Consider the following 25064-nt stretch of genomic DNA (forward strand, 5'->3'; position numbering starts at 1 on the left):
TTTTTGTTAAAATAGAATGGCAAAAATCTTGTTTTTCTGAGCAGTAGATTCATAGCATTTTGTTATTATGATCTATTTTGAACACTGTTAAGTCAATGCATATTCTGACTTTACAATACTGTAGTTTATTTTGCTGCCTCTGTTCTCTCTTTTCCTTGTCAGAAACATATATTTGCCCACGACTCCTAGCAATCAGCAAACCTCTATGTCTCACTCTGCTTCTCGTCTCTCCTCTCACATGCCTCTCTGGCTCCTCATCCTCCTTTGAATATGCACTCTTTACCCTCTGTGTCCTCTCTCTCTTTCTTAAAGGGGAATTGCGCTGAAATCCACCATTTTAAAGGTTGCAGTTGATGTCGCAGCAAACCTCAAACCTTGCAGCTACAAAACTTTCTAATGGCGGTCTAAAGTTGTTCTTCAGAGAGCTATATATTAAAGCAAATACAATGTATTTCCAGTTCATTGCTCAGTGTTTCACTAATTGTAATTAGAGCACATATAGGTGAGGGAAATGTTTGTAACCACCTGGGAAAACAGTGCCTACTTTTCTCAACAGCTGTTTATTATTTTTATTTCAGTAATCATTTTTTAACTGAATGCGAAATGATTCACATGGTACACATTTTCGCTTGGAACAAAAGACCATCACTTCTACTTTTGCTGAGTAACTACCCAAAAGTCGAGTGTGGCAGAGTCCCACCCCTGAAAGCCCCCCGTCTTATTTTTTTAATGAAGTTCATTCTTTAAGAAAATGGGAGATGTCAGAAAATCTTGGGAATGTTTGGTATCACTCTAAATCTCTGTCTCAGAGTTTAGAGTCTCTGAATCTTATCAGCGGGATCCGCCTTTAGTTCTCCTCTGACACAACTCTCTGCATTCCTGTGGAAGCGGCCGGTGTGTGTGGAGCTGAAGCCGATAAACACTCAAGGAGTTGTAAACATCTAAAACAACGTGAGACGAGGCTTATTGGCTAAACTGTTTGTGGGCCCATTACAGAAAGAGAGGAGATGAGATCACCGGCCTCATGATCCTCTTTAGTATAAAACATGCATGCCTCTGTACCTGGTATGTGTCAGACTGAGCTATACTTGATGTTTTACCATCATGCGAGTATTTTACTGTAGGAAATTTGCTTATTGGCGGAAACTCCGGGAAGTCAATGCTCCTGGCCAAGAAATAGTCATTCTCATAAACCCCCGTAGAACCACAATGTGTGGTGCCACGTGTTCTTGTGTTTGAGTGAGCTTTAGAGGTGCTGTTGGGCAGATTTAGTTATCTTTGGACCAAGCCAGGCTAAGCTAAGCTAACCGGCAGCATGTGGTCATATTTACCATACAGATATGAGAGTGGTGTTTATCTTCCCCTCTAATTTTTGGCAAGAAGGAAAATAATCGCATTTCCAAAAATTCTTTTGCTAAGTGTTGTGGGCATATTTTTGAACACTGGAAAGAGCTAGCAGTTTCCTTCTACTTCAAGTTCTCTCGCTCAAACAGAAAGCAAATAAGCATGTTTCCCAGAATGTTGAACTATTCCGTCAAGCTATTGTTAGCATGAGGTATGTTGTGGTTAAGCATTAGCCTTTAGGAAATTAAGGTAAATACATTTAATGTTTTCAATTTATACTAAATTCAGTGTGTGTGTGTGTGTGTGTGTGTGTGTGTGTGTGTGTGTGTGTGTGTGTGTGTGTGTGTGTGTGTGTGTGTGTGTGTGTGTGTGTGTGTGTGTGTGTGTGTGTGTGTGTTATGAATTGTGAAGGGTAGTTTAATTATCCATCCATTTTCTATATGTATTCATATTCTCCATCCCAGCTCTTATTCGGTGAGAAGAGGTTGTTAATGCTCTATTAAAGGCTAATCAGCTAAAAGGATTTATTTAGTTAATTACCTGTCTCACTGTCCATCATCAGAGTTTTCTTTCTGATGATTTTTCTGCCATCTCTGTTCTTTCTTTTCCTGTTTTAAGGCTGAATAGCTTTAGACTCTAATTAATTCTGCAAAAGCACTGACAGTTAATACTGCAAACGGCATGGAGAAGGGAGTTTTTGGTCCGACCTGTAGCTCATAGGTTGTACAGTAACGCAACAGCAGCTTTTTCCAGTTAAGTCAAACCTAGTCTTCTTTTTTGGCAAGTAAGCGGAAGATTGCTATGAAGATTGTGGCCTTCATGACAATATTGGCTCCAATGGCTCCTTCTCAACCTATGAAACATTTACTCACATATACTTTGAGCGTACCTTATTATGTCCATTTTGTGGAAATATATATTCTTTAATTGGTCAATTGCATCACTTAATTGTCTTTTAGGGAGTATCTAAAAGGTTAAAAACCACGGTATTAAGATGTTTGTTTGGATGGGAGGTGTTGAGAGCTGTAATGAGTTTGAGTGTGTGTTTCCTTGAGCTTTTGTTCAAGTAAAACCTCTGCATTAAGATGACAGTAAATGCAAGTTTTCCTATATCACAATAACGAATTTACAGTAATATGAAGACGTGCAGAAACCCTTTCTCTCTCTCTCTCTCTCTCTCTCTCTCTCTCTCTCTCTCTCTCTCTCTCTCTGCCTGCTGGTTATTTAGCTCAGTTGTTAGATTCTTCCTGGCGGAAGTAGAGAGAAGAAAGGTGTAGATGTTTATGCAGACATTTTCATTATTAAAGACTTTGCCTGCAGCAAAAGCTATTGGATACAGCGAGGGTAAATATGTATGGCTCGCTATGGATTCATAATTCATTCAGGGTGAAGGACACATTGTTTACCCTCGCCAACACACACACACACACACACACACACACACACACACACACACACACACACACACACACACATATATCTATCCTCCATACTCCTCCATAGTGTGTGTGTGTGTGTGTGTGTGTGTGTGTGTGTGTGTGTGTGTGTGTGTGTGTGTGTGTGTTTGTTTTCTGTAACTGAAAAGGAAGATGGAGTGCAGGCGTTCAGAAACACAATAATTCTGTCTCATACACACAATCACACAAACGTAATGAAGGTGACTGCACACATACATCCAGGTACAAAAATGATTGCTTTTTATGCACACACACATGCAGAACTCTCTACACGCACTTGCCCTCTGATTCACACACACACGCATATTTATGCACACATACACTACAAACCACTGCTGTCTCCTGTCAGAAAACCACAGACACTGTACACGAACACACACACATTCACACAGTTGTAGTCAGAAGTGGAGCAGAAGGCGATGAGCTTTAGTTGAGGTAACATTCCTCATGGGAAAACATGTTAGCGATGGCCTTGCTGCAAATGTGTTCGCTAACATTTTTTATCCAACTCAATCTGTTGATAGTGACGGAGGGATGCAAAGAAGGCGCGATAGGGGTCATCCATTTTCCCGGGATAACTTCCTGCTTCTGTTTTGCCATTAAAGGCCCCTCAGGAGCAGTTAACAGCAGACGAACAGTAGCGACAGAGAGCATAAAAGGGTTAAACCAAGTGTGAGCAGCTTGGTTCAAATTTATGTTAGCATTTTGATTAATTCGCTGACAGGTTAATTATTCATCTAATTAATGAACTGATAGCACGGGTTTTTTCAAAGAACTTTTTTTTTTTGGTTTAATTAGCAGCAAATTAATCTGGGCTAATTAACTGGTGTAATAACCAGCGGTCCCTCCAAACTTTCTCTCCTATCCTTTTGGTTTCCATTCCGTTTTATTGCTCCTTGACTTATGGCCCTGTTGATGAATTAATTCATTATGGTGCTATAATTAATAATAGCATCATGGTGGGTTCTAAGGACCAGGGCATTTTTCTCCGTATCAGGTTTTCACTTAAACGCTTTGTGCCGCAGCGTGATAGGAAAAAGTTTTTGAAGGCTGTGATGATTAGAAACATGATTCTGTGTTGTGGATGGGTTTGAATTATGTGCTCTCATCAGAGGATTCATTTGTGTGTATTTCTATTTAGGATGTGCAGATAGAGAAGGAGAAGGCCGTCTACAACATCTCAGGTGGTTGCACTGCTCTGGTGGTTGTCTATTTGCTTGGGAAGCTCTACGTTGGGAACGCTGGGGACAGCAGGTGAGATACACATACTCTTATGTAGGGCTGAACGATTTGGGGGAAAAAATCTATTTGCGATTTTCCTGCCAGATATTGCGATCACGATTCGATTCGCGATTATTATTTTTTGCTCCATATTGCACCCTCTACAATTTAAATATAGTAACCAAAAATAAATGAAAGATCCACTGAAAATAGGAAATTTCTGTAAACAATATGTGATATGTGACATTATTTCAGCATTTATCTTATGAAACAACATTAAATATAATAATATAAAGGGGAAAATGAAGGAAAAATGTTGAAGCAAATGTTACACCAAAACATTCAACTAAATATTTAACATTTGATTAATCGCGGTCTTCGCGATTAGCGTATCGCTTTCTTTCAAATTTTGATTTGAAAACGATTAATCGTTCAGCCCTGCTCCTGTGCACGAAAAGCGTACCTTTGCGATGACGCACACGCTCACCTTCTCGTGCCCCGCAGCCAGCAGGAGCAACAGTGTTCAAGCTTACATAAACACAGTTTTGTTTTGTCTGCTCCTCTCCCTCAGGGCTATCATTATCCGGACAGGGGAAGTCGTCCCCATGTCAGCAGAGTTCACACCGGAGTCAGAGAGACAGCGACTGCAGTTCCTGGTAAGAAAGAACCTTTCTCGGCTCCTTTCTAGCAAGCACAGCTGTCAGATATTAGCAGAGCTGACCTCCCCTCCCGTTGAGACACCGGCTATGCTTAGCTCTGTCTCTCTTACACTGCCTGCTCTCTTTGCCAGCTTAATAGACTATGGAATTGTTTTTCCTATCCCCTGGGTATGTCAATCTTCTTCTTTTTTATGTTTTTTTTTTTTCTCTTTTCATATCAAAGGCCTATATGCAGCCCCACTTATTAGGAAACGAGTTTACACATCTGGAATTCCCGAGGAGAGTCCAGAGAAAGGAAGTGGGGAAGAGGATGCTGTACCGTGACTTCACCATGTCGGGATGGTGGGTTAACTGATTTATTGATTTTTGACTGATTGAATCAATCTTTTAATGTCAAATGCAATGCATGTTACACAGCATGCAAACTGTGAGGATACCACAGTTGTGTTCCCCAATTTTGCTGATTCAGTGTGTGTTTCTCCTCTGCCTTCCTGCTAATTTATTTAACACATTTGTTGAAATACTGTTCAATTATTTACATCCTTACACCGTGTATCTGGTCAGATCCATTCATGAGCCCTCTGAGAGAGTCAAAATAATTTCTGCTTCCCAAGCCTCATATAATTATGCCTTGCCGAATTAATTATTTTGAGACATTATCTACGTTTGAGTGATTTCCTATGATATACCCCAAAAATAGCCAATAACCGCAATCTCCATCCTATTGAGTGTGCAGTATTGTAAAAAAGTCATTCAAACCTTCCCTGTCAGAAGAAGGCCAGAAGGTGGCCTTGACGTGTGTGTGTGTGTGTGTGTGTGTGTGTGTGTGTGTGTGTGAATACGTGGGTAATAATACGTGGGTATGAGGGGCCGTCAGGGACATTATTCAGAATTACCTCTCGCACACACTACTGAAACACTCTCACACATACAAATGAAACGCAATGCTCTCACACATACAAGTGAAATGCTCTTATATAGACTACTGAAAAGCTCTCACACATACAAGTGAAACGCTCTTATATATACTACTGAAACCCTCTCACGCGCAATACTGAAACGCTCTCATAAACACTACTGAAACGCTCTCACACATACAAGTGAAACGCTCTCATAAACACTACTAAAACGCTCTCACGCGCAATACTGAAATGCTCTCATAACGCTACTGAAATGCTCTCATAAACACTACTGAAACGCTCTCCTAAACGCTACTGAAACGCTCTCATAAACGCTACTGAAACGCTCTCATAAACACTACTGAAATGCTCTCATAAACGCTACTGAAACACTCTCATAAACACTACTGAAATGCTCTCATAAACGCTACTGAAACGTTCTCATAAATGCTACTGAAACACTCTCATAAACACTACTGAAACGCTCTCATATACACTACTGAAACGCTCTTATAAACACTACTGAAACGCTCTTATAAACACTACTGAAATGCTCTCATAAACGCTACTGAAACGCTCTCATAAACGCTACTGAAACGCTCTCATAAACGCTACTGAAACGCTCTCATAAACACTACTGAAACGCTCTCATAAACACTACTGAAACGCTCTCATATACACTACTGAAATGCTCTCATAACCGCTACTGAAACTCTCTCATATACACTACTGAAACGCTCTCATAAACGCTACTGAAACGCTCTCACGCGCAATACTGAAACGCGCTTATAAATGCTACTGAAACGCTCTCATAAACGCTACTAAAAAGCTCTCACACATACAAGTGAAATGCTTTCATATATATATTTTTCATGTTTTAATGCTGCTTCCACCGGGACACTATGGTGGCTCGGCATCAATAATAATAATTAATTAATATATATAATATTTATATATAATAACAATGTGCAATAACTACTGTGCAATACCATTCCATATTCACTGTGCAATATATTGCCTATGTGCAACTGCTGCTGATGCTACTATTTGTGTTATTTATTGTTTGTGGATTCTTACTGTTTTTTCTCTTGTACATAGTGTTTTTATTTGTTATTTATTATTGTCCTACTCTTACTGTTTTGTTATACTGTTTTTTTCTCTATCCACTTTGCTGCTGTAACACTGGACTTTTCCCATTTTGGGACAAATATAGGAATATCTTATTTTATCTTTTCCACTTGATTACATAAATGTGCATACACATACCACATAGCTAATAATAAATATACAAGATACAGCTTATGACAACGTGCCCTTCCAACTCAGATTACATAGGTCTAATAAACATCATACAGAAACTGTTCTTAATGTTTTTATCTGGATAGATAAAGGGTAAAAAAAATACAGCACCTTCTGTTTCAGATGTATAGGCTTTGCCTATACATACAAGTATGAGCATTTTCAGAATTTCAGTCCAACAACCGACGTTAGTTAACGTTACGTTCTCTGTCGCAGAGAGCTTGATTGACAGCGGTGAGCGCGTGTTATGGCGAATCAACACATGGCTCATTTGAATATTAAAATTAGCAGGTCACGACAAGAAAATGTAACCAATGAAATTACTTATTTTGACACCGCTTTTTTGACACACATTTTAGCCAATAAGTATTAAACTAACAAGTTAATCTGTCAAAAGGTGGACCTTTTTGTTATTTTATCAAAAGTCAAGTCAAGTCATTTTATAGCACATTTAAATGAACAACAGTTTACCCAAAGTGCTTTACAGGTAGAGCAGGGAGGGCATAAACAGTATACCTTAAAGATACATAATCAAGTATACAAGGTACCATGAATATATTTTGGCAAAAGTAGAATCAAATAAAGTAACATAGAATAAAACAACAATGGAACGTTTGTAAATACAAAAGCATAAGAAAAAGATGAGTTCAGTTCATAGCTCTGAATCTTAAAAAAAAACATTAGGAATCAAAGGAATTTAAAAGCAAAAGAGTAGAAATGCATCTTCAGATTTGATTTAAAACTAACAATTGTATTACATAAATTGATCTGGGGTGGGAAGGATTTCCAGAGTTTGGGGGCTACTACAGAGAAGGCTCCGTCCCCTCTGGTTTTTAGGCATGTCCGGACAAATTCAGTAAAACCGGAAGGGCTTCCGTTCAACAAAAATGCGCAATTCACAGCGCGATTCACGTGTTGATCGTCAGCCACATTGTTCGCAAACACTGTCTGCCCAACAGCCTGCAAGCAGCCTAACCGAGGCAACAGCGTTACTTCACACTGTACTGGCGTCAGCGGAGACCATCAGAACCGTTGCAACTTCAAGCCGCAACACACTGGACAGTCACATAGCGTCACTTTCCCCCTCCGGACAGCACAGCAGCATGACACTGCCAACTGCAGCTCCAGTCCGGAGAGAGTGTGCGCAACGCTTCAGCTCTTGGACATCAGCCACGAGGTGGAAAAGGTAATTATAAATAGTTTTTTTCTAAATTATTGTTTAATCCAACGCAACCCAACAAGGCATGGTAGTGAGCTAAACAGTAAGCTGTTTGTGTCTCCACTACAAACATGCGCTCACTACCACCCTAATACCCGGTTTCCGTGGGTCCTATGAGTCTCAGATCTACTGCAAACTTGGCATAGTTCTTGCAGGGGGCCTAGATAGGTACACTGTACACCAGCATTCCTCTACTAAATGTTTCTTCATCATTTCTGCACTGCTGTTACACCAAGCATAATCTAATGTTGTTATTTGGTACCATATTAGTTGTTTACTTGAACAGTGCCATATCTTAAACTAATGTTACTGACTGTTGTTACTGTTGTCTGTTGTTACAGTCTGTTACAGTCTGTAAATCCTCTGTTATTTTCTGCCCCACACCGAAGCAATAATACATTTACCAGTGATGATCTTCACTGCATATTACTGCTGTGATTAAATACATCCTTCATCAGTATTTGAGTCACGTACTTTAGTAAAAAATACTGATTATACATAAAACTACTTTTTATGTATGCCCCCTTTTTTGTCTTAGCTTATTTCTCATCTACAGTACAGTCCAAAAATTTGGACACACCTTCTCATTCAATGCGTTATATTATTTATTTTCATGACTATTTACATTGTAGATTCTCACTGAAGGTATCAAAACTATGAATGAACACATATGGAATTATGTACTTAACAAAAAAGTGTGAAATAACTGAAAACATGTCTTATATTTTAGATTTCTCAAAGTAGCCACACTGCTTTTTTATTAATAAGGGAAAAACTTCCACTAATTAACACTGACAAGGCACACCTGTGAAGTGAAAACCATTTCAGGTGACTACCTCATGAAGCTCATTGAGAGAACACCAAGGGTTTGCAGAGTTATCAAAAAAGCAAAGTGTGGCTACTTTGAAGAATCTAAAATATGACATGTTTTCAGTTATTTCACACTTTTTTGTTAAGTACATAATTCCATATGTGATCATTCATAGTTTTGATGCCTTCAGTGAGAATCTACAATGTAAATAGTCATGAAAATAAAGAAACACATTGAATGAGAAGGTGTGTCCAAACTTTTGGCCTGTACTGTATGTCTCAGCATAAAGGAATGACATTTGCATATCCCCTTTTCACGTTACATTTATGTCACTCAGAAACACCAGTCCCATTTCAAGGTGGCTGCTGAACTCTGACCTTGCGATTGTCCCCTCAGTTGACAAATTATAACCTTCCATGCCCTGTCCACAGCCTACAATAGCTAATGAGTCTGTGTTAAAGGGAAGGGCAGACATGTGGTTTTTCATGGTAAATTTATGACTCAGAGAGAAATCACGTAAATAAGAGTGTTCAGGGCTTGACGTGATAAAATTGGTTAACATGAATATATTTGACCAAAATCTGAATATTAATGGGTTAAATATAACTGATATTGATAACCACTACCCATTATTTATATAATATTGATAGCGGGTGGTGGTTAGTATTTTGTATTGTATTTCCTATAGCAGTATGACATATTGTACTGGCTGTTTTCATGTGTTCTGATTGTTACAATCTTATTTCAGAGTCAGGACACAGCAGCATGACCATTTCAACAAGGGCGTAATACTACTCTCTAATCAATCATGGGGAGTAGTGTGCAAACAAGGTCCAAAATCATGGTTAGGTCCAAAATCATGGTTACACAAAGTTTTAGAACGCATCAGGGATGGCTTTGGTGAGCACATTCCAGACGATGTCAGGTAAATGCCTCTTTTTTCCTCTTACTTTCATGATTATTATAAACATTTGCTCATATTTTAGTATGAAGCGTTGTTTTAATCTGCCCCTGTTTGCCCTGTTACAGTTACTGCATTATGTGATAAATTCAAAATCAGGTATTTCTGTATCTGTTTTCAATTAAAATCCCTCTACAGTTTCATGAAACATTTGCAGCAATGTGTTGTGCAAAACTTTGATTTGCAACATTCCCACATGGCCCTTGAAATTTGGCTACCGTCATCTTGTGGAACATGTATGGTACTATACAATCCAGTTTTGCTAAGAAATGCATCCACAGTGACTGAATTTGGATAGTCACACTGAAAAGGAAAAGTCAGTATTTTTCACCCTGGACCAACCAAAATTATATTGCTTAATTTGTTAGATTAAGTTATTGGAAATGTACATCATCCTTGGCATGCATATTATATTGCAGCTCACTTCTCCATTCATTTTTACACCTAGCTTTTTATTTGTTTGTGTCAACCACGGCCCTGGTTATCATTCAAGACCTGGCCTTTAATTGAGAGCCAGTTTTTGTTTGCCGAAATGTGGTATTTATCAATATTGTTTTTCCTTTTATGCCATTGTTTTGCAGCTCTAAGAGAGGACTGGTACTACATTGGTGGCAAAGCCATTGCAGTGAGCTTGGTACATGGCGGTCCACCACCAAACTTCCTCTCTCAGACATAGGTGACACAGAACTCTTGGAAAAAGTCAAAAAGGTCAGTTGATAGATTTTAAATGTTATACTGAATTAGTTTACATTAAAAGGTTCTCTTGTTGTTTTCCCTTTTGAAAAGGAGTATCAGCCCACTTTTTCCATATTATGTTGTAGTTTGAATGCCACAACTATTCAACGGACAAGTGTCGACAGCAAAGCATATTTTCCCTCTTATTTATCGCATTGTAGCAATGTCTGGAAAAAAACCTGCACTGCCATGAACTGTTAGGGGATCTCTAGGCATTCTGTAGTATGCAGACCACTAGTGTCTGGGTTCGTACTAATAACTTAAATGACTGAAACTTCCATAACAAGCCATCTTGCTGCTTCTTGTGATGCTAGGTATCTGAAAGTACAACCCTTGAGGACCTTGAAAAGTCAAATGCACCTTTGCTTGACTACTTGGCCAATGCAGGATGTCTGAGGCCTATGCGGTCGATAAGAGACAGGGATCTGCTGGTACAAGAAATTGTCATGTTTCAGGTCATCCACAGGGTTCAAAGTCCATTTCAAAGGTATTCAGTGTTAGTTGTTGTACAGTCAGATCAATCTCAAAAGGAGTCATAATTTTAACCATTGAACAACAAGGTGTAAGACTAGCTTCACAAAATGTAATGTGTTTGTATTAAACCAAGGGACAATTTGACAGTGTACAATTTAATTATGGATTGCACAATTATTCCATGTTGTTTGTACAGATTCTGTGAAGGAGTGAAAACTCTTTGGGTTCAGGACCAAATACGACGACATCCAGACAGCTTTCGACCATTGTTCTGCTATGAGCTGTGGATGATCTTTTCAGCATTCGTCTCTCTCCAGAAGGGAGCAACAAGAGAGCTGCTGAGGAGATGGTCGTTACTTTCTGGAGGGACTATCTCCAAAATGCAGAAGGTAATTAATGGTTTAATGGTCAATGGTCATCTGTTTTTTTTTAGTATCATTCCTTTTATTTTATTCTCTTGGTAGTCATAACATTATCACAAAGCAACCTGCGAATGTTGAAAAATGAAAGACCTGTTATAAATGAATTGCTATAAGAGGCATTCAGATTTTAGACGCTTTGGTTTTGAGAAGTGAAATACTCTTACTGGACAATTTATTAAGTATCAGCTGATGTTAATTGTTTTAGAGATAATTCACATACATATTAATTGGACCAACTACCACTGATAATGTTTTTCTTTTTATAGAAGAAGAAGGGCCATCCAAACTAGAGAAGATATTGGCCTTCAAAACTTGAGCATCTGACCAGTTCATTCACAAAGGAGATGATGGCTTCTCTACATCAATGTTCCCTCTTGCCAACACGTGTTAACTGCATCAACTTGCCACTACATGTGTCTTACCAACTGTTCAAGGAGAAGTTTGACTTTGCATTAGGAAACACATATGGGTTTGGCAGGGCATGAACATGTCATGCTCTGAAAACTTTTTCTGTCTGTGTCTCACTTTCTCTGTTTGTCACTACCTTTCTGCTTGTCTCAGTTTGTTTTCTAAAAAAAATTTCAAAGAAGAGTTATTTTTTTCATTTCTGAATGCCGTATGCAATATAACTTATGTATTTTATATAGTTTCACCACAATTCAGTTGACTCAGTCAGCCTATGTTTAAAAACATTTACATTTTAACGGCATGTTTCATATTTTTACCAAACTTTTTAACAAATGTTAATTTATTTTTCATAAAATGTTTTACGTTTTAACAAAACTTTAATTCACAGAATACACTCCACAAGTGAAGAAAAACATTTTAACAAACCTTAACATAACTCCTATGTTATTCACTTAAAAAAGTGCAGAAGTGAAGAAAAAACATCTATTCCATGGTTCCCATCATTTTCAAGTGGGTTTACTTGTTGAATAATATTAGTTGTGGTCTCATTAATAGTTACATCTATGTCTGGAATTACAACATTATTATTGGTTTGAAGTTCAGGTAATGGCCCTTCTTCATCAATGCCATAGTTGTAAATAAACATAATGCAGACAAAATAAATGTAGTTCATTCAATGAATCCAGTACACCCTGTTCCTCCATGAAGTTAAAGATGTTTATAAAGTGTCTAGATACAACACTATTGAGTTCTGCCCATAGTCTCTCAATCCTTTGGTTGTGTACTGATATACCTGTAATAACACTGTTCAATCATCTTCTTTCCAACATAAAACAGGCAACATTTATATTTTCCTTACCATGATCACATCTGACCCTTAAGGGCAAGCTATATGAGCACTATTTTACTAGTATTTGGTAAAGCTTTTTTGTAGTTTATGCAAAATGTTGTGCGTGTAAGCGAGTTTTTCAGTAGTGTATATGAGAGCGTTTCAGTAGCGTTTGAAGGGGGCGTTTCAGTAGCGTGTATGAGAGCGTTTCAGTAGTGTTTATGAGAGCGTTTCAGTAGCGTGTATGAGAGCGTTTCAGTAGTGTTTATGAGAGCGTTTCAGTAGTGTATATGAGAGCGTTTCAGTAGCATTTATGAGAGCGTTTCAGTAGTGTTTATGAGAGCATTTCAGTAGTGTATATGAGAGCGTTTCAGTAGCATTTATGAGAGCGTTTCAGTAGCGTTTATGAGAGCGTTTCAGTAGTGTATATGAGAGCGTTTCAGTAGTGTTTATGAGAGTGTTTCAGTAGCATTTATGAAAGCGTTTCAGTATGAGAGCGTTTCAGTAGCGTTTATGAGAGTGTTTCAGTAGTGTTTATGAGATCGTTTCAGTAGTGTATATGAGAGCGTTTCAGTAGCGTTTATGAGAGCGTTTCACTTGTATGTGTGAGAGCGTTTCAGTAGTGTATATAAGAGCATTTCACTTGTATGTGTGAGAGCGTTGCATTTCACTTGTATGTTTGAGAGCGTTTCAGTAGTGTATATAAGAGCGTTTCACTTGTATGTGTGAGAGCTTTCAGTAGTATATATAAGAGCATTTCACTTGTATGTGTGAGAGCATTGCGTTTCACTTGTATGTGTGAGAGCGTTTCAGTAGTGTGTGCAAGAGGTAATTCTGAATAATGTCCCTGGCGGCCCCTCATACATGGGCAAAGCAAGGACAGCTCTTTATCTAACTGTGGACAGCGAGGTAAAAAAAAGGTCAAAGAGATTGAAGAAAATTGTGTGAGAAGGAAGAAAAGAGAGAGTACATAATGACTGAGATACAGATGGAAATGTGAAAGGGAGAGAAAATATAGAGGAGAAAAAAGGAGAGGACACCAGGGAATCAAAGACACACAAACTGAGGGAGGGAAGATAATATGCAGCTCCAAGGGTACACTGCAACGTTTCTTTAAAGTAGCAAAGTGTCCAAGGACTTTAACCCTAAAGAAAGTTATAAACACTGCTACTCAGGTGAAATGCCAATTGGCAGCATTCTCACCAATCAAAGAGGTTTAGCGGTCAGTACTGTGAGTTTAAAGCCAACAAATTGTCAGTGCCCAAATTCTAAGTGAACTGTAGAAAAATGCTAACCCTTTTTTTTCTTCTTGTATTAAGAGTGTTTCATGATAAGGACACATAGGCGAAGCACACCTAACTCCTGCGTAGCAGCTTTTGCCAGTAGGTAAAAGCTCTGTATTCAAATCTTTACTTAAAGTAAGTAAAAGATTTACATATCGTTCTGAGGTACTTGGACTTCAGTATTCAAATTTCATGCTACTTCTACTCCCCTACATATCACAATGAAATATCGTACTTTTTACTCCACTACATTTATTTGTTATAGTAAGTAATTGCTTTGCAGATTAAGATTTCAAAACCTGAAAGGACCATGTACAATATGATGCATTGTTACACAGTCAACAAGCAACAGTATATAAAGTAGCTAAAATTAGCACCACCTTTAACATTAAAATAATGCTTACACATTGAGTCCGTAATAATGATCAAATATAATACACTGTAGTGGGCCTTCTTCCTGAATAATGAATTGCAGTGGATTGGAAATCTAAAGTAGCATTGAAGGGAAATACTCAAGTAAAGTAGAAGTACCTCAGAATTGTACTGCAACACAGTACTTGAGAACCTGCACTGAGGAACGTACTACCACTGGTTTTTGCTCTTGTTATTAAGTTATTTAAATATTGAAGTTCTCTGTTCTTGAAGTGTTTTAATTATGTCTACCCCCTGTAGAACATGTGCTGTTCATATGTACGTGCATGTATGCATATAGGAGTAGGTGCAGGTGACTGAGGAGAGATTGTGTTTTCTTCCATGCAGTCGTGTTTTGTGGCGCCGCTCGGTTCAGCAAATGTAGGTCAGTCAGCCTCTGTGTTTCTTATTGGGCCCAGAACTCTCCGCCTGTCGTCTGCCTGCTTACTGTCTCCGAAGCGCAGACTGCCTGTGATGTATTTTTAATCAGGTTCTACCCATAAACCAGCTCTGCTTGTTTCATCCACACTAAGTCTGGGTCTTAAATTAGGACCCTGTCAGCCGGCATGGCTGATTGCTCTGATGTGCGTGACTTAAATGTGTCATCTTGTATAGGTGCAGTTCAGACACTCTATAGGTACAGAGGATTTTTTTTAATATCTCTGCAGCATTCTGTCTGTACATGTACACTCTCCTGTCAGTGTGTGTAGCCAGAGTGCCTACATGCTGCTTTGCGTGTGTGGGTGTACACTGGCATCCTATTCACTCAAAGGCATCCATGATCAAGGCCACACTCTAATGAAGGCATACAGGCCTGCAGCCCACCTCTCTCTGTCTTCCTCCCTCGCTTTCTGAACCTCCCCCCTCCCTCCCTCGGCCAGTTGGATACTTTGGCGTTGCAAACTGTAATGGTGGCGGTTGTCCAGGATGGCAGGCGGTTTTGTTTGCGAGACGTCCCAGAGTGATGAATGTGGAGCGGTCGGCCGTGTCCGACGTGATCCAAACACCAAGGCAAAGCACAGCCAGTCAGGCGGAGGGAAGGTGGGGAAGAGGGTGGGGGCGCTGGAGAGGACAGAGAGAGAGAGAGGGGGGGAAAGAACAAATGAGAAGGAAATTGCTTAAAAGACAGAGAAATGTTAGCTGCAAAGATAGAAATAGAGATAAAAGAGTTGAGGAAAATGCTAGGAAGAAAAATGTTGGTAAACTTTAAAGATGTGAAAAAAAAAAAAAAAAAAAAAGATGGTGTGTAAGCCACATAGGAGGGCAATGATAAATGACAAGGAACGGCGCTCAAGCTGTCTCCTTTAAATGCCCACGCCCACCAGGGTGTCTGTTCTCCCGATCCTAAAGACAATGAATGTGAGAGGAGAGAGACTAACACACACCTTCATCACTGTCATACATTTTTACTCCCTCTCCTGCTCCTCCATCTCTTCTTCTTTTCTTCCCTTCTTGTTGCACTATGCCTTTGTAACGACACGCCTGATGCCTATAGATTACATTTGTAGAGTTGTTGGGCCACTGCCATTAACTCTAGCCTCGCTTTGCTCCGCTCAATCTACGAAATAGCCCATCAAGGTTGGCCAAAAAGTTTATTTGAACCCAACTGTCAATTGCACCAATTTGTGTGACTCATCCGGTGCTGAAACAGGCCTGGCACAATGTCACCTTAACGTGTGTGTGTGCGTGTGTGCGTGTGGATGTATATAGCATATATACAAATGTGCAGATAAGGATGCTGAACAAACACACCTAATGTTTCTCTATCACCCATCTTTGCACCGAGCGGAGATGACATCACTCCTCTCCTGCCCGTCTCTCGTCACCTGCAGAGAGGATGATACAACCCCCCTCCTTCCCTGCATCCCTCTCTTCCTCTCCCCTCCCCCACTCACTCTCTCTGTCGGTCACACTCTGCAACGTATCAGGCGGCCAAACAGGCCTTGAATGTGAAAGCGCTCAGTGTTGTGGTCAAACAGTAGAGCCCTTGAGCAACTCTCCTCGCTGTTTTTGGACTCTGTGTCCCAGATCGGGAAGTAGGTATCATAACAGGATTAATGTGTCTATCTCTCTTTCTGTCACACACTCGTTATCTCAAGTCTGACAGAATGGATTGGCTGTAAACACAAGTCTCCGGAGGAAGACTGTCCCAGACAGCAGGCACTGAGGAGTTCATCCAAGACATCTTTGAAATAATGACATAAAGAGTATGTCCCAATGTAGTAGTATTTTTAAGGAAACTAACACTTGAAGGTGAAATACTCAAATTAAATAAGTTTGAAGTGTTTCCCTTTTAATAAATAGAGAGGGTGAGACCTGCCAGTTTAATTAGTGCCTCTTTTAATGCTCAGTTTAAGTTTTACATCATCAAACTGCTGTTTTAGAGGTTTTTCCACACCATGAATATTGCAAACATTAGTGAGGAAACTCTTCTACAAGAGTTACAGCTCACTGCTCCGAAGAGTCTCAGGCTGCAAACTGTATTTCTGTGTTTGTGGGCTGCGTTCGCTCTGATAGTCCTCGCTCTGCACACTGTTAAAAAAGTGCTGAGTGCAGCAGTATAGCGCTCGCCTAAGGTGGAAACATATGGTCTCTCTGAGTGGAACCAGCAGTAATGTAAAAGCCATCCTGGTCCCTCCTAATCTGCGTCGCTGCAGCTGAAATACATTGGATAAGGTGTGTGGGGCAGGCCTGGGTCGTTTAATATTTGCAAATCAACACTTTATGTTTGTTTTAAGCAGCTTTTCTTAAAAGCTGTTATCTTTTAAAATGTTTTTTTTTTTTTTTTTTTCTTCTTCAATAAAAACATTCTAAAGTCACTTCAAACCATTTTTATGAACATTTCTTCCTTCCTTACCTCCAGTCTAAAGGCTAAAATAAAGAATAACCTGTATTTCTAATTGGTATTTGATCTAGGTATGGACGCCAGATTTTTCTTTTCGTAGCACCTGGTGTGGGTTTTGAATGGAAAACTTTGTCCTGGCAGCTCTTCTGGAAAATGGCTCAAATCTGTAATGTTTCTGGTACTGTATAGTGAAACAGCACACACACACACACACACACACACACACACACACACACACACACACACACACACACACACACACAGAGCAAACTGCAGCAGACAGTCATACAAAACCAACAGCAAACCAAGAGTGTCTCATACATCCATAGACGTCTCTCTCTTTGTCGCTAGGGAGACTTTTACAAGATCAGTAGAGGGAGAAAAAAGGAGAGAAATATGCTAAGGCGCTGTGTCGTTCTCCGTGTGATGTCTGAGTGGATTTTCTTTCCTCCCTGTCTCTCTTTCCCCTCCTAGCATACTCTTTCTCTGTGTGCCAGTCGGCTCATCAGCAGGGCCTGCGGGGGCACGGGGTGATGTATCTTTAGGGTACGTGTATGCTGCCTGCCATAAACCAAAAACCCATTAAAGTGTCCTCTCTCCTCTGTGCAGGGCGTATAAAACCATTGAGGATGATGACCTAAAGTTTCCCCTGATCTACGGCGAAGGAAAGAAGGTAAGAAGTACTTGGTGGCAGCTTGCTGACAGAATTACTCCCACGGCCTTGTGCGCCTCGCCTGTAATCAAAGGCCCCCCACCCCTCCACACACACACACACACACACACACACACACACACACACACACACACGCACATCCGTCACTGTGTGGTGGAGCCAGCAAGTGGAAGGCATTCCTGGCCTCTTTTTTTTTCCACGATTCACATCCTGCACTAACCTATGGCACAGAAAATATCTCTGCTCTAATGGAATTTGTGCTTTTATGTCCCCCAAGCAGGTAAACCAAAGCACTAAGACAGCTAGGAGCCACCCGTTGTGATGAAAGAAAGATGAAAAGTGTCCAAAACTGACATATGTTAATTGGAATATAACGCCGCTAAGACACTGACTTGCAGGATAATCATTTTAATGTTTTGACACGCAACACAAAAGAAAAGGTCAAGCTCAGCACACTGTTCATAACATTTCCCTGAGTGATGCTGTACATGTGGTGGTGTGCAGCATTTAGTCCTCGTTGCATTGATAAGGTCAGAGAGGAAACATGATAGATCTGAATGTGTTCTCACTGTGGCGTTCTCCAGTTTTCTATTTAATTCAGACGGAGAGTAGATTTATGTTTGAGTGATAACTGGCGTAGATGTCACCCCACAATGATCTCTGCCCGCAACCACATTCAGGTTTACCCCTGCACAGTTGGCCGTGCCCACGGTCGCGTCCTCTCCCTTTGAAGTGAGGCGTGGAGATGGATGGCTAGATAGAGCGAGGGGGCTTTGTACGAGGGAGAGAAACGCCAGAGCACTTCAAAGCCCGGCGCGCAGCCTGCTGGGCCCCAACGCTCAACAATTAATCCCAGGATGTTTCCCCTTCTCTGCCGGAGGAGCTTTGCTGCCACTTTCAAACGCTCTCCCTTCTCTCTCCCTCTTTGTGCTGCATACAGATCCAGGTCCATTCCTAACAGGCCTCACTTGCCCTCGTACTCCTCTCCCCCGGCCTCATGTGCCGCCCTGTCTCATAAGCTGTACAGTAGATTCAATTAGCCCAGTTCCCCAGTCCTGTGCCAGCAGCCATTTTTAGAGGCGGCGGTGGCGACCAGTGCAGACAGTCGGAATCAAAAGGAGTTTTGCACAGCTTATGATGAGTTTGATGGCGTCTGGGGCCCGGGGAATGATCATTAAGCACTCCCAAAACTGGAAGATGCTAACGATGAGCTTGTGTTTATTTGTCTAAATGCTGCTCATCCATCCAGATAAAGATTCCCAGTTGGAGTAGCCTGTATCCGTCAGTGAAATGTCACAAGGATGACATGTCATGCAGGTTATTCTTTACAATTATGAGGAGGGATGAATGCAATAGACTTACAGAACTAAGTCTTAACTTTATCAGGAGGGGGCATATATATATATATATATATATATATATATATATATATATATATATACATACATACATACATACATACATACATACATACATACATACATACATACATACATACATGTATATATATATATATATATATATATATATATATATATATATATATATATATATATATATATATATATATATATATATATATATACACACACACACACACACTTCAGAAACCTGGCTGATACAAACATTAGCAGTTCATTAGAGCAGTTTAGGGTCATATGATGTGCTCTGGAACACCTGCACAGCAGTCAAAATATTCTTCAACTACTTAAAACGCCATACTGGACATATCAGACCGGTTTCACAACTCTACTTATACTACTATATAGACTTAACCGATCATTCCAGTTTATTAAAACATGGGTCTTGGTACTGTAGTGTTGACCGTCATTCCTACAGGTAATTATTAACATTACACTCACCAAGTTACTTGCTTAGACGTAGCAGCGCAGTGCCATCACTAAGAAGAAGCCAGACGGGGCAAGAAACACAAGCAGTCAAACAAGAAGACTCTTGCCACGCTGTACGAAGCACACACGTTTTGCTGTGCATTTTAGCTGCACTCACTCACAGGGTTCCCTCCAGATGAAATGGTTTGACTGAAACTGTTGGTTTATCTAAGCATCTCTTGCCCCGTCTGTATGTATTGTAGCGGTGGGACCATGTCCCCACATCTCAGAATTCACTTTGGCACAGTACGATGTTATCATAACCGATGAAGAAATGAGACCGGAGTTCTAATAAACGCATCAAATATCCCTAAAGAGTTGGGTGTTGCTATGTTTTTGACTCAAACAGAGGATGCGCTTTACATGCTTCCAAATTTTTGCAGGCTCGTGTGTTGGCGACCATCGGGGTCACCAGAGGTCTCGGGGACCACAATCTCAAAGTGCACGACTCTAACATCTACATTAAGCCCTTCCTGTCCTGCTGCCCAGAGGTAGGATCCAATTTGACTGTTGTCCTTCATTATGTCTTCCTTCACAGTGTGTACAGAGAAAGCACATTTTCTCATTCACTTTATCCTTTATACACAACTAAGAGTGTTGCTACTTCAAGTTTGACACGAGTTTCTAAGTAAAGACAAGCAAATTCTCCAATGGTCACTTCAATAAGTGATTTCCTACATTTCCACTATTTGAACTGAACAGTATCCATCTTCTAGACAAGCTACATTTTGCTTAGAAAAAAAGGTGGATAAACCAATAAAGGACGCACACATCTAGTGACGCATTTGGTGAAGAAATATGCTTCCTCTTCTCTGGATTTGATCCTGTTTGATTGTTTAATGTCCAAAAAGTCAAAGTTGTTAAAGTAAGGATAAGGGGATGATTGTATTTTAAGGATTTCTGCTACCAAACTCAGTTGTTGGCTGTTTGAAAAATGCTAACCTGTATTAATGGAAATGTGATTGACATTATCAATAGCAGTGTGCTAACAGTGTGGTGGACCTTTCCTTTTATGTTACCTCATTACCTCGACCTCCTGAAAAAACTAGGGCACAGAGTGTATACTGTAAATATACACAATATACACAACATAAACAATGTAAAATGCCTTTAACAGTCCACACTGTGAACTAATGTGATCAACGTGCACATTAACATTCCCCACCAGCCGTTGTTCTCAAATAGCTCCTATCCTTCCCAGTGTCTAACGCACATGATTGCAGTAGTCACAAAGCCCAGGAATTTATTTTAATCTCATTTTTCTAATTTCTAATTTAATCTTTAATTCATTGCCCTTTGAGATCGGTCATATTAAATCCAGGCTCTTTTTTGATGTTTTCTTTTCAGATTTACTTTTCAGATGCTTGTACATTTGTATTGTTTCAGATAAGAGTCCAAACACATTCTAAGTATTTGTAAGACATGTCAAACCTGAGCATTAGAGGTCCCGCTGGATGTTAAATGCAGGAAAGAAATAGACAATTATTATATAAAGAAATGTGTGGGAGAGTGACCTGCAGGGATTGAAAGTCCTAGAAATAATGGCCGTTACAGAGGGAAAATTGGCTAAAAGCTAAACTTGACACTTGAGTCATCAGATCATCATGAGATCAAATATGGGCGTTCAGCGATCAGAAACCAAACGCTCTGGTCATCACCCCTCCTCTAGGGATAATATGTTGCTGTTGAAATCTATATTTTAGAATTGATTCTAGGAACTGCCTCAGTCCTTTTCTCTCTTTCAAAGCTTGACTTAAATCACAAGGTTTACTACCACTTTTAGAGGTGTGCTCTTTTTAGCAGTAGCCTCAGCAGTAAGTTGGCGTGTCTGTTGTGACTAGGCAACTCCCTCACGGTAGCCAAGGAATTACTGTACTTGAAGCAACCAAAGTAACCAAAAGTTTTTTACCAAGTCCAAGGTCTCTAGGTATTATTATGCTTGCTTTTTCAGAATATACTTTTGCTAAGGCATAGTAATTTGAGAGATAATGCCATACAAGAGTTGCCACAGTAACATTTCTCTTTGAATATCTTTGAAAGATTGAGGCCATCAATAACTTCTAGAAAAGATATATAGAGGAAAAAAAAAAACATTCTTACATTTTTAAGGTATGTGGTGCTGAAGAAACACTTCTATATATGGATATAGCAGTTGAATTTGTAGTCATGCTAGCAGTGTGACCCTCGGGTAATGTCAGTCTGTCCACTACTTTGGTTCAGACTGAAATATTGATGATGAATCACATGGCAACTTACTAAAAATTCTCTTGGGGTTTTGAGTGTGCAGTTGATTTACACTTTTCTTCCACAATGCATTGCTAAAAGGAAATCGAAGAGCTGCTCACAGTTGGATAAAAGTAAAGCTAATAGTGGATGGTTGTGAAACCGCGACGCTAACAAAAAATATAACTTAAAAATAATTACTTTTTAAAGTTAAATTGGCAGTCTTTCTAAAGTAATTTTATTTATTTTAATTATGATTATCTCATTTCTTATTATAATAATAATTATTGTGAATATGTATATATATGTGTGTGTATATATATATATATATATATATACACATACATACATACATACATACATACATACATACATACATACATGCATATATAAACCCGAAAAGACAGGAAACTGTTTTTCAAACTGTAATTACGCGACACTCAAAGCAGAATTTAGCAGATTTGCCGACTTTGACACTCAGAATTTCCCCCAGAAACAGAGAGTTTTTATATTTAGGCTATGAAACAGGTTGCTGTGAGTCGGCTGTATGGTAGCCTGCTTTTAAAAATGTAATCTTTGTTTTGCTTGATTTGCTAAGGAACCTTTTTGCTGACTTTTGTAGGGCTTTAATGTCAACAAAAATGCAACCAAAGTGTCGGAGAAAGCAAGAAACATTACGAAAAATGGCAAAAAAAAGCGACATTCAGTAATACAATCAAAGATATTTCACTTGTCTCAAAAAACAGCATGTCAATAAACTAGGGCTGTTCTCGATTGAAGAAATTCTTAGTCGACTAACACCCATTCAATTGTATCGACAAATCGATTAGTTGATTTAATGGACAGATCTGTAAATCTGAGTTTCTCCGCAAAGAGTCATGCAAAAGCACCATCTTAATTCTTGTGTTTACCAGAGATGTGCTCGTACGTTTCTTGGAAATAAGTCATTCAGCATGAAAAAAGCATAAATCATGACTAATCGACTAAAGAAATCTAAGTTGACTAAGACCAAAATGACCGATTAGTCATCTAATCGACTAAGAGGGAGCAGGCCTACAATAAACTCGTCTGGCCCTTGATGTGATTTTCATTTTCCAGGGTGGCCCTTAGTAAAAGTGAGTTTGACTCCCCTGCTATAAACTTTGTCCCAGACTTGACTGTGTAGACACATATATGCACGCACATCTACACACACAAGCACGCACATGCACACATGTATCTGGTTTCACTTGGTAAGTAACTGCTACAAAATACATAACGCAACACAAGTAGCTAATGTAGGCTATTCATGTGATGTGACTACAAGGTTAGCAGTAGGGCTAACCCATAGACTGTATAATATTAATGGACAGAGCATGTGTGACGTCATCCATTGGTTTGTGGAGATCTGCTATGAGTCGTCGAGTTTGCCGTTACGGGAGCAGCCATCCTGGTTGCGGATGTGACGATTTTAGACGAGAGGGAGGAGTGAGGGAGGAGCCACGTTACATTACACACTTTCACTGGCAATCACATCATAGCCACGCCCGAAAACACCCCCTGCTTTATCGTCGATTTTTAAAATCAACGAGACCATAATTCAAAAAATGAACATCATTCTGTGTTGCAGAAGACTTACAACTAGCGATTGAGACCATAAACTCATTATGAAAATGTTTACTGAGGTAATAAATCAAGTAAGAAGTGGGTCACTTTCTCCGACCTCCTTATGCAACCGCACGTGTCGCCCCCTGCTGGAATTCAGATAGAATTCAGGTTTAAGCCACTTCCGCATTTGCAGCACTTGGCCGAACCGGATGCGTTGTCCATTAATATTATACAGTCTATAGGCTAACCACTATGGGCTAACCACTTTGGAGTAATACATGAACACAAGTCGGAATAAGGGGTATTTTCCTGTTCTTCCCATTCTGCCATATACATGTAGCCATTTATGTGACATTTTCATATGAAATTCAGTAACCGGTTTAAATGATTCCTAGAAACCATGCACTTGTCATCCCTTGCTAATCCCGCCCCCCCATATCACCTCCAGGTCAAGGTTTACCCTTTGGCACAGTGCGAGCATGGAGCTGATGACGTTCTGGTGCTGGGAACCGACGGTCTGTGGGACGTCCTCTCTAACCAGGAAGTAGCTGAAGCGGTCACCTGTTTCCTGGCAAACTGTGACCCCGACGACCAGCACAGGCACGTTCACTCATCACACAGCTGCAGCCGGCAGTCAGGGCTGAACTTCCCCTCACCCCCATCTTATTTGTAGAGGATGAACGTTTGTTATCTTGTTGTAATTATGCAAATTTCCAAACATTTAGACAAGTAATTTCTCTGATGTCGAGGAAAAGATAGTTAATGAGGCGCTCTGACTCTTCTTCTCCTGTGAGCTTAGTTTCCAAAATTCACCACCATATTTTCCGATTTCTTTCCTGCAGGCAGATGTACTTAGTCAATCAGTGCACGTAATTATCAGATTTGACCATTTGTCTGATTGTATAGCACCGTGCTATGACTACACCTTAATCATGTATCACTTTTGTTATGTCAGGTACACAATGGCAGCTCAAGACCTCGTAATGAGAGCACGAGGGGTGCTGAAGGATCGAGGCTGGAGGATATCCAACGACAGATTAGGCTCTGGAGATGACATCTCTGTCTACATCATTCCCCTCATGTACGGCAACAAGCAGAACTAGCCAAGCTACGTAACTACAACCACTAAGAAACGTAATCCTGCCTTCTGCAAACCCCCTCATCCCTTATACTCTTTTTAAAAGTGCTTTAGTGTGGATGTCCTCCTCTGCTGAGGGATCCAAGATGTCTCTGGTCAGAAATGGGATTTTTGTCCAGGCTGTTTCCCCTATAATCATCCCCAAACAGGATGATCTCTTTTTGTCTGGTCCTTTTTTATAGAAAAGAAACGTGAAAAGAGCTGTTGAAGAGAACTACTGTTTTTTGTTTTTTTGTTGTTTTTTTTTATCTCGAGGAAGCCATTATGAACCTTGTTG

General features: G+C 39.9%; 2 protein-coding genes across 3 annotated transcripts in view; both read left to right on the forward strand.

Annotated features, from left to right (window-relative positions):
* ppm1h (protein phosphatase, Mg2+/Mn2+ dependent, 1H) overlaps nucleotides 1-25064 on the forward strand; it is a 40497-nt gene extending 15433 nt beyond the window's left edge. For both annotated transcript variants that reach the window (XM_028586226.1, XM_028586227.1), the window contains exons 4-10: nucleotides 3943-4055; nucleotides 4594-4678; nucleotides 4905-5023; nucleotides 17887-17950; nucleotides 20223-20330; nucleotides 24098-24249; nucleotides 24605-25064. In XM_028586226.1, coding sequence (XP_028442027.1) covers nucleotides 3943-4055; nucleotides 4594-4678; nucleotides 4905-5023; nucleotides 17887-17950; nucleotides 20223-20330; nucleotides 24098-24249; nucleotides 24605-24752 — 789 coding nt within the window. In that variant the 3' untranslated portion in view covers nucleotides 24753-25064. The remainder of the gene's footprint in view (nucleotides 1-3942; nucleotides 4056-4593; nucleotides 4679-4904; nucleotides 5024-17886; nucleotides 17951-20222; nucleotides 20331-24097; nucleotides 24250-24604) is intronic.
* Nucleotides 10799-12168, forward strand: LOC114560686 (G2/M phase-specific E3 ubiquitin-protein ligase-like). The gene is made up of 3 exons (XM_028586228.1): nucleotides 10799-11092; nucleotides 11276-11468; nucleotides 11768-12168. The coding sequence occupies exons 1-3, from the start codon at nucleotides 11007-11009 to the stop codon at nucleotides 11789-11791; spliced, it is 303 nt and encodes a 100-aa protein (XP_028442029.1). The 5' UTR covers nucleotides 10799-11006; the 3' UTR covers nucleotides 11792-12168.

The sequence above is a fragment of the Perca flavescens genome, chromosome 8 (assembly GCF_004354835.1).
Source record: "Perca flavescens isolate YP-PL-M2 chromosome 8, PFLA_1.0, whole genome shotgun sequence".
Taxonomy (NCBI): Eukaryota; Metazoa; Chordata; class Actinopteri; order Perciformes; family Percidae; genus Perca; species Perca flavescens.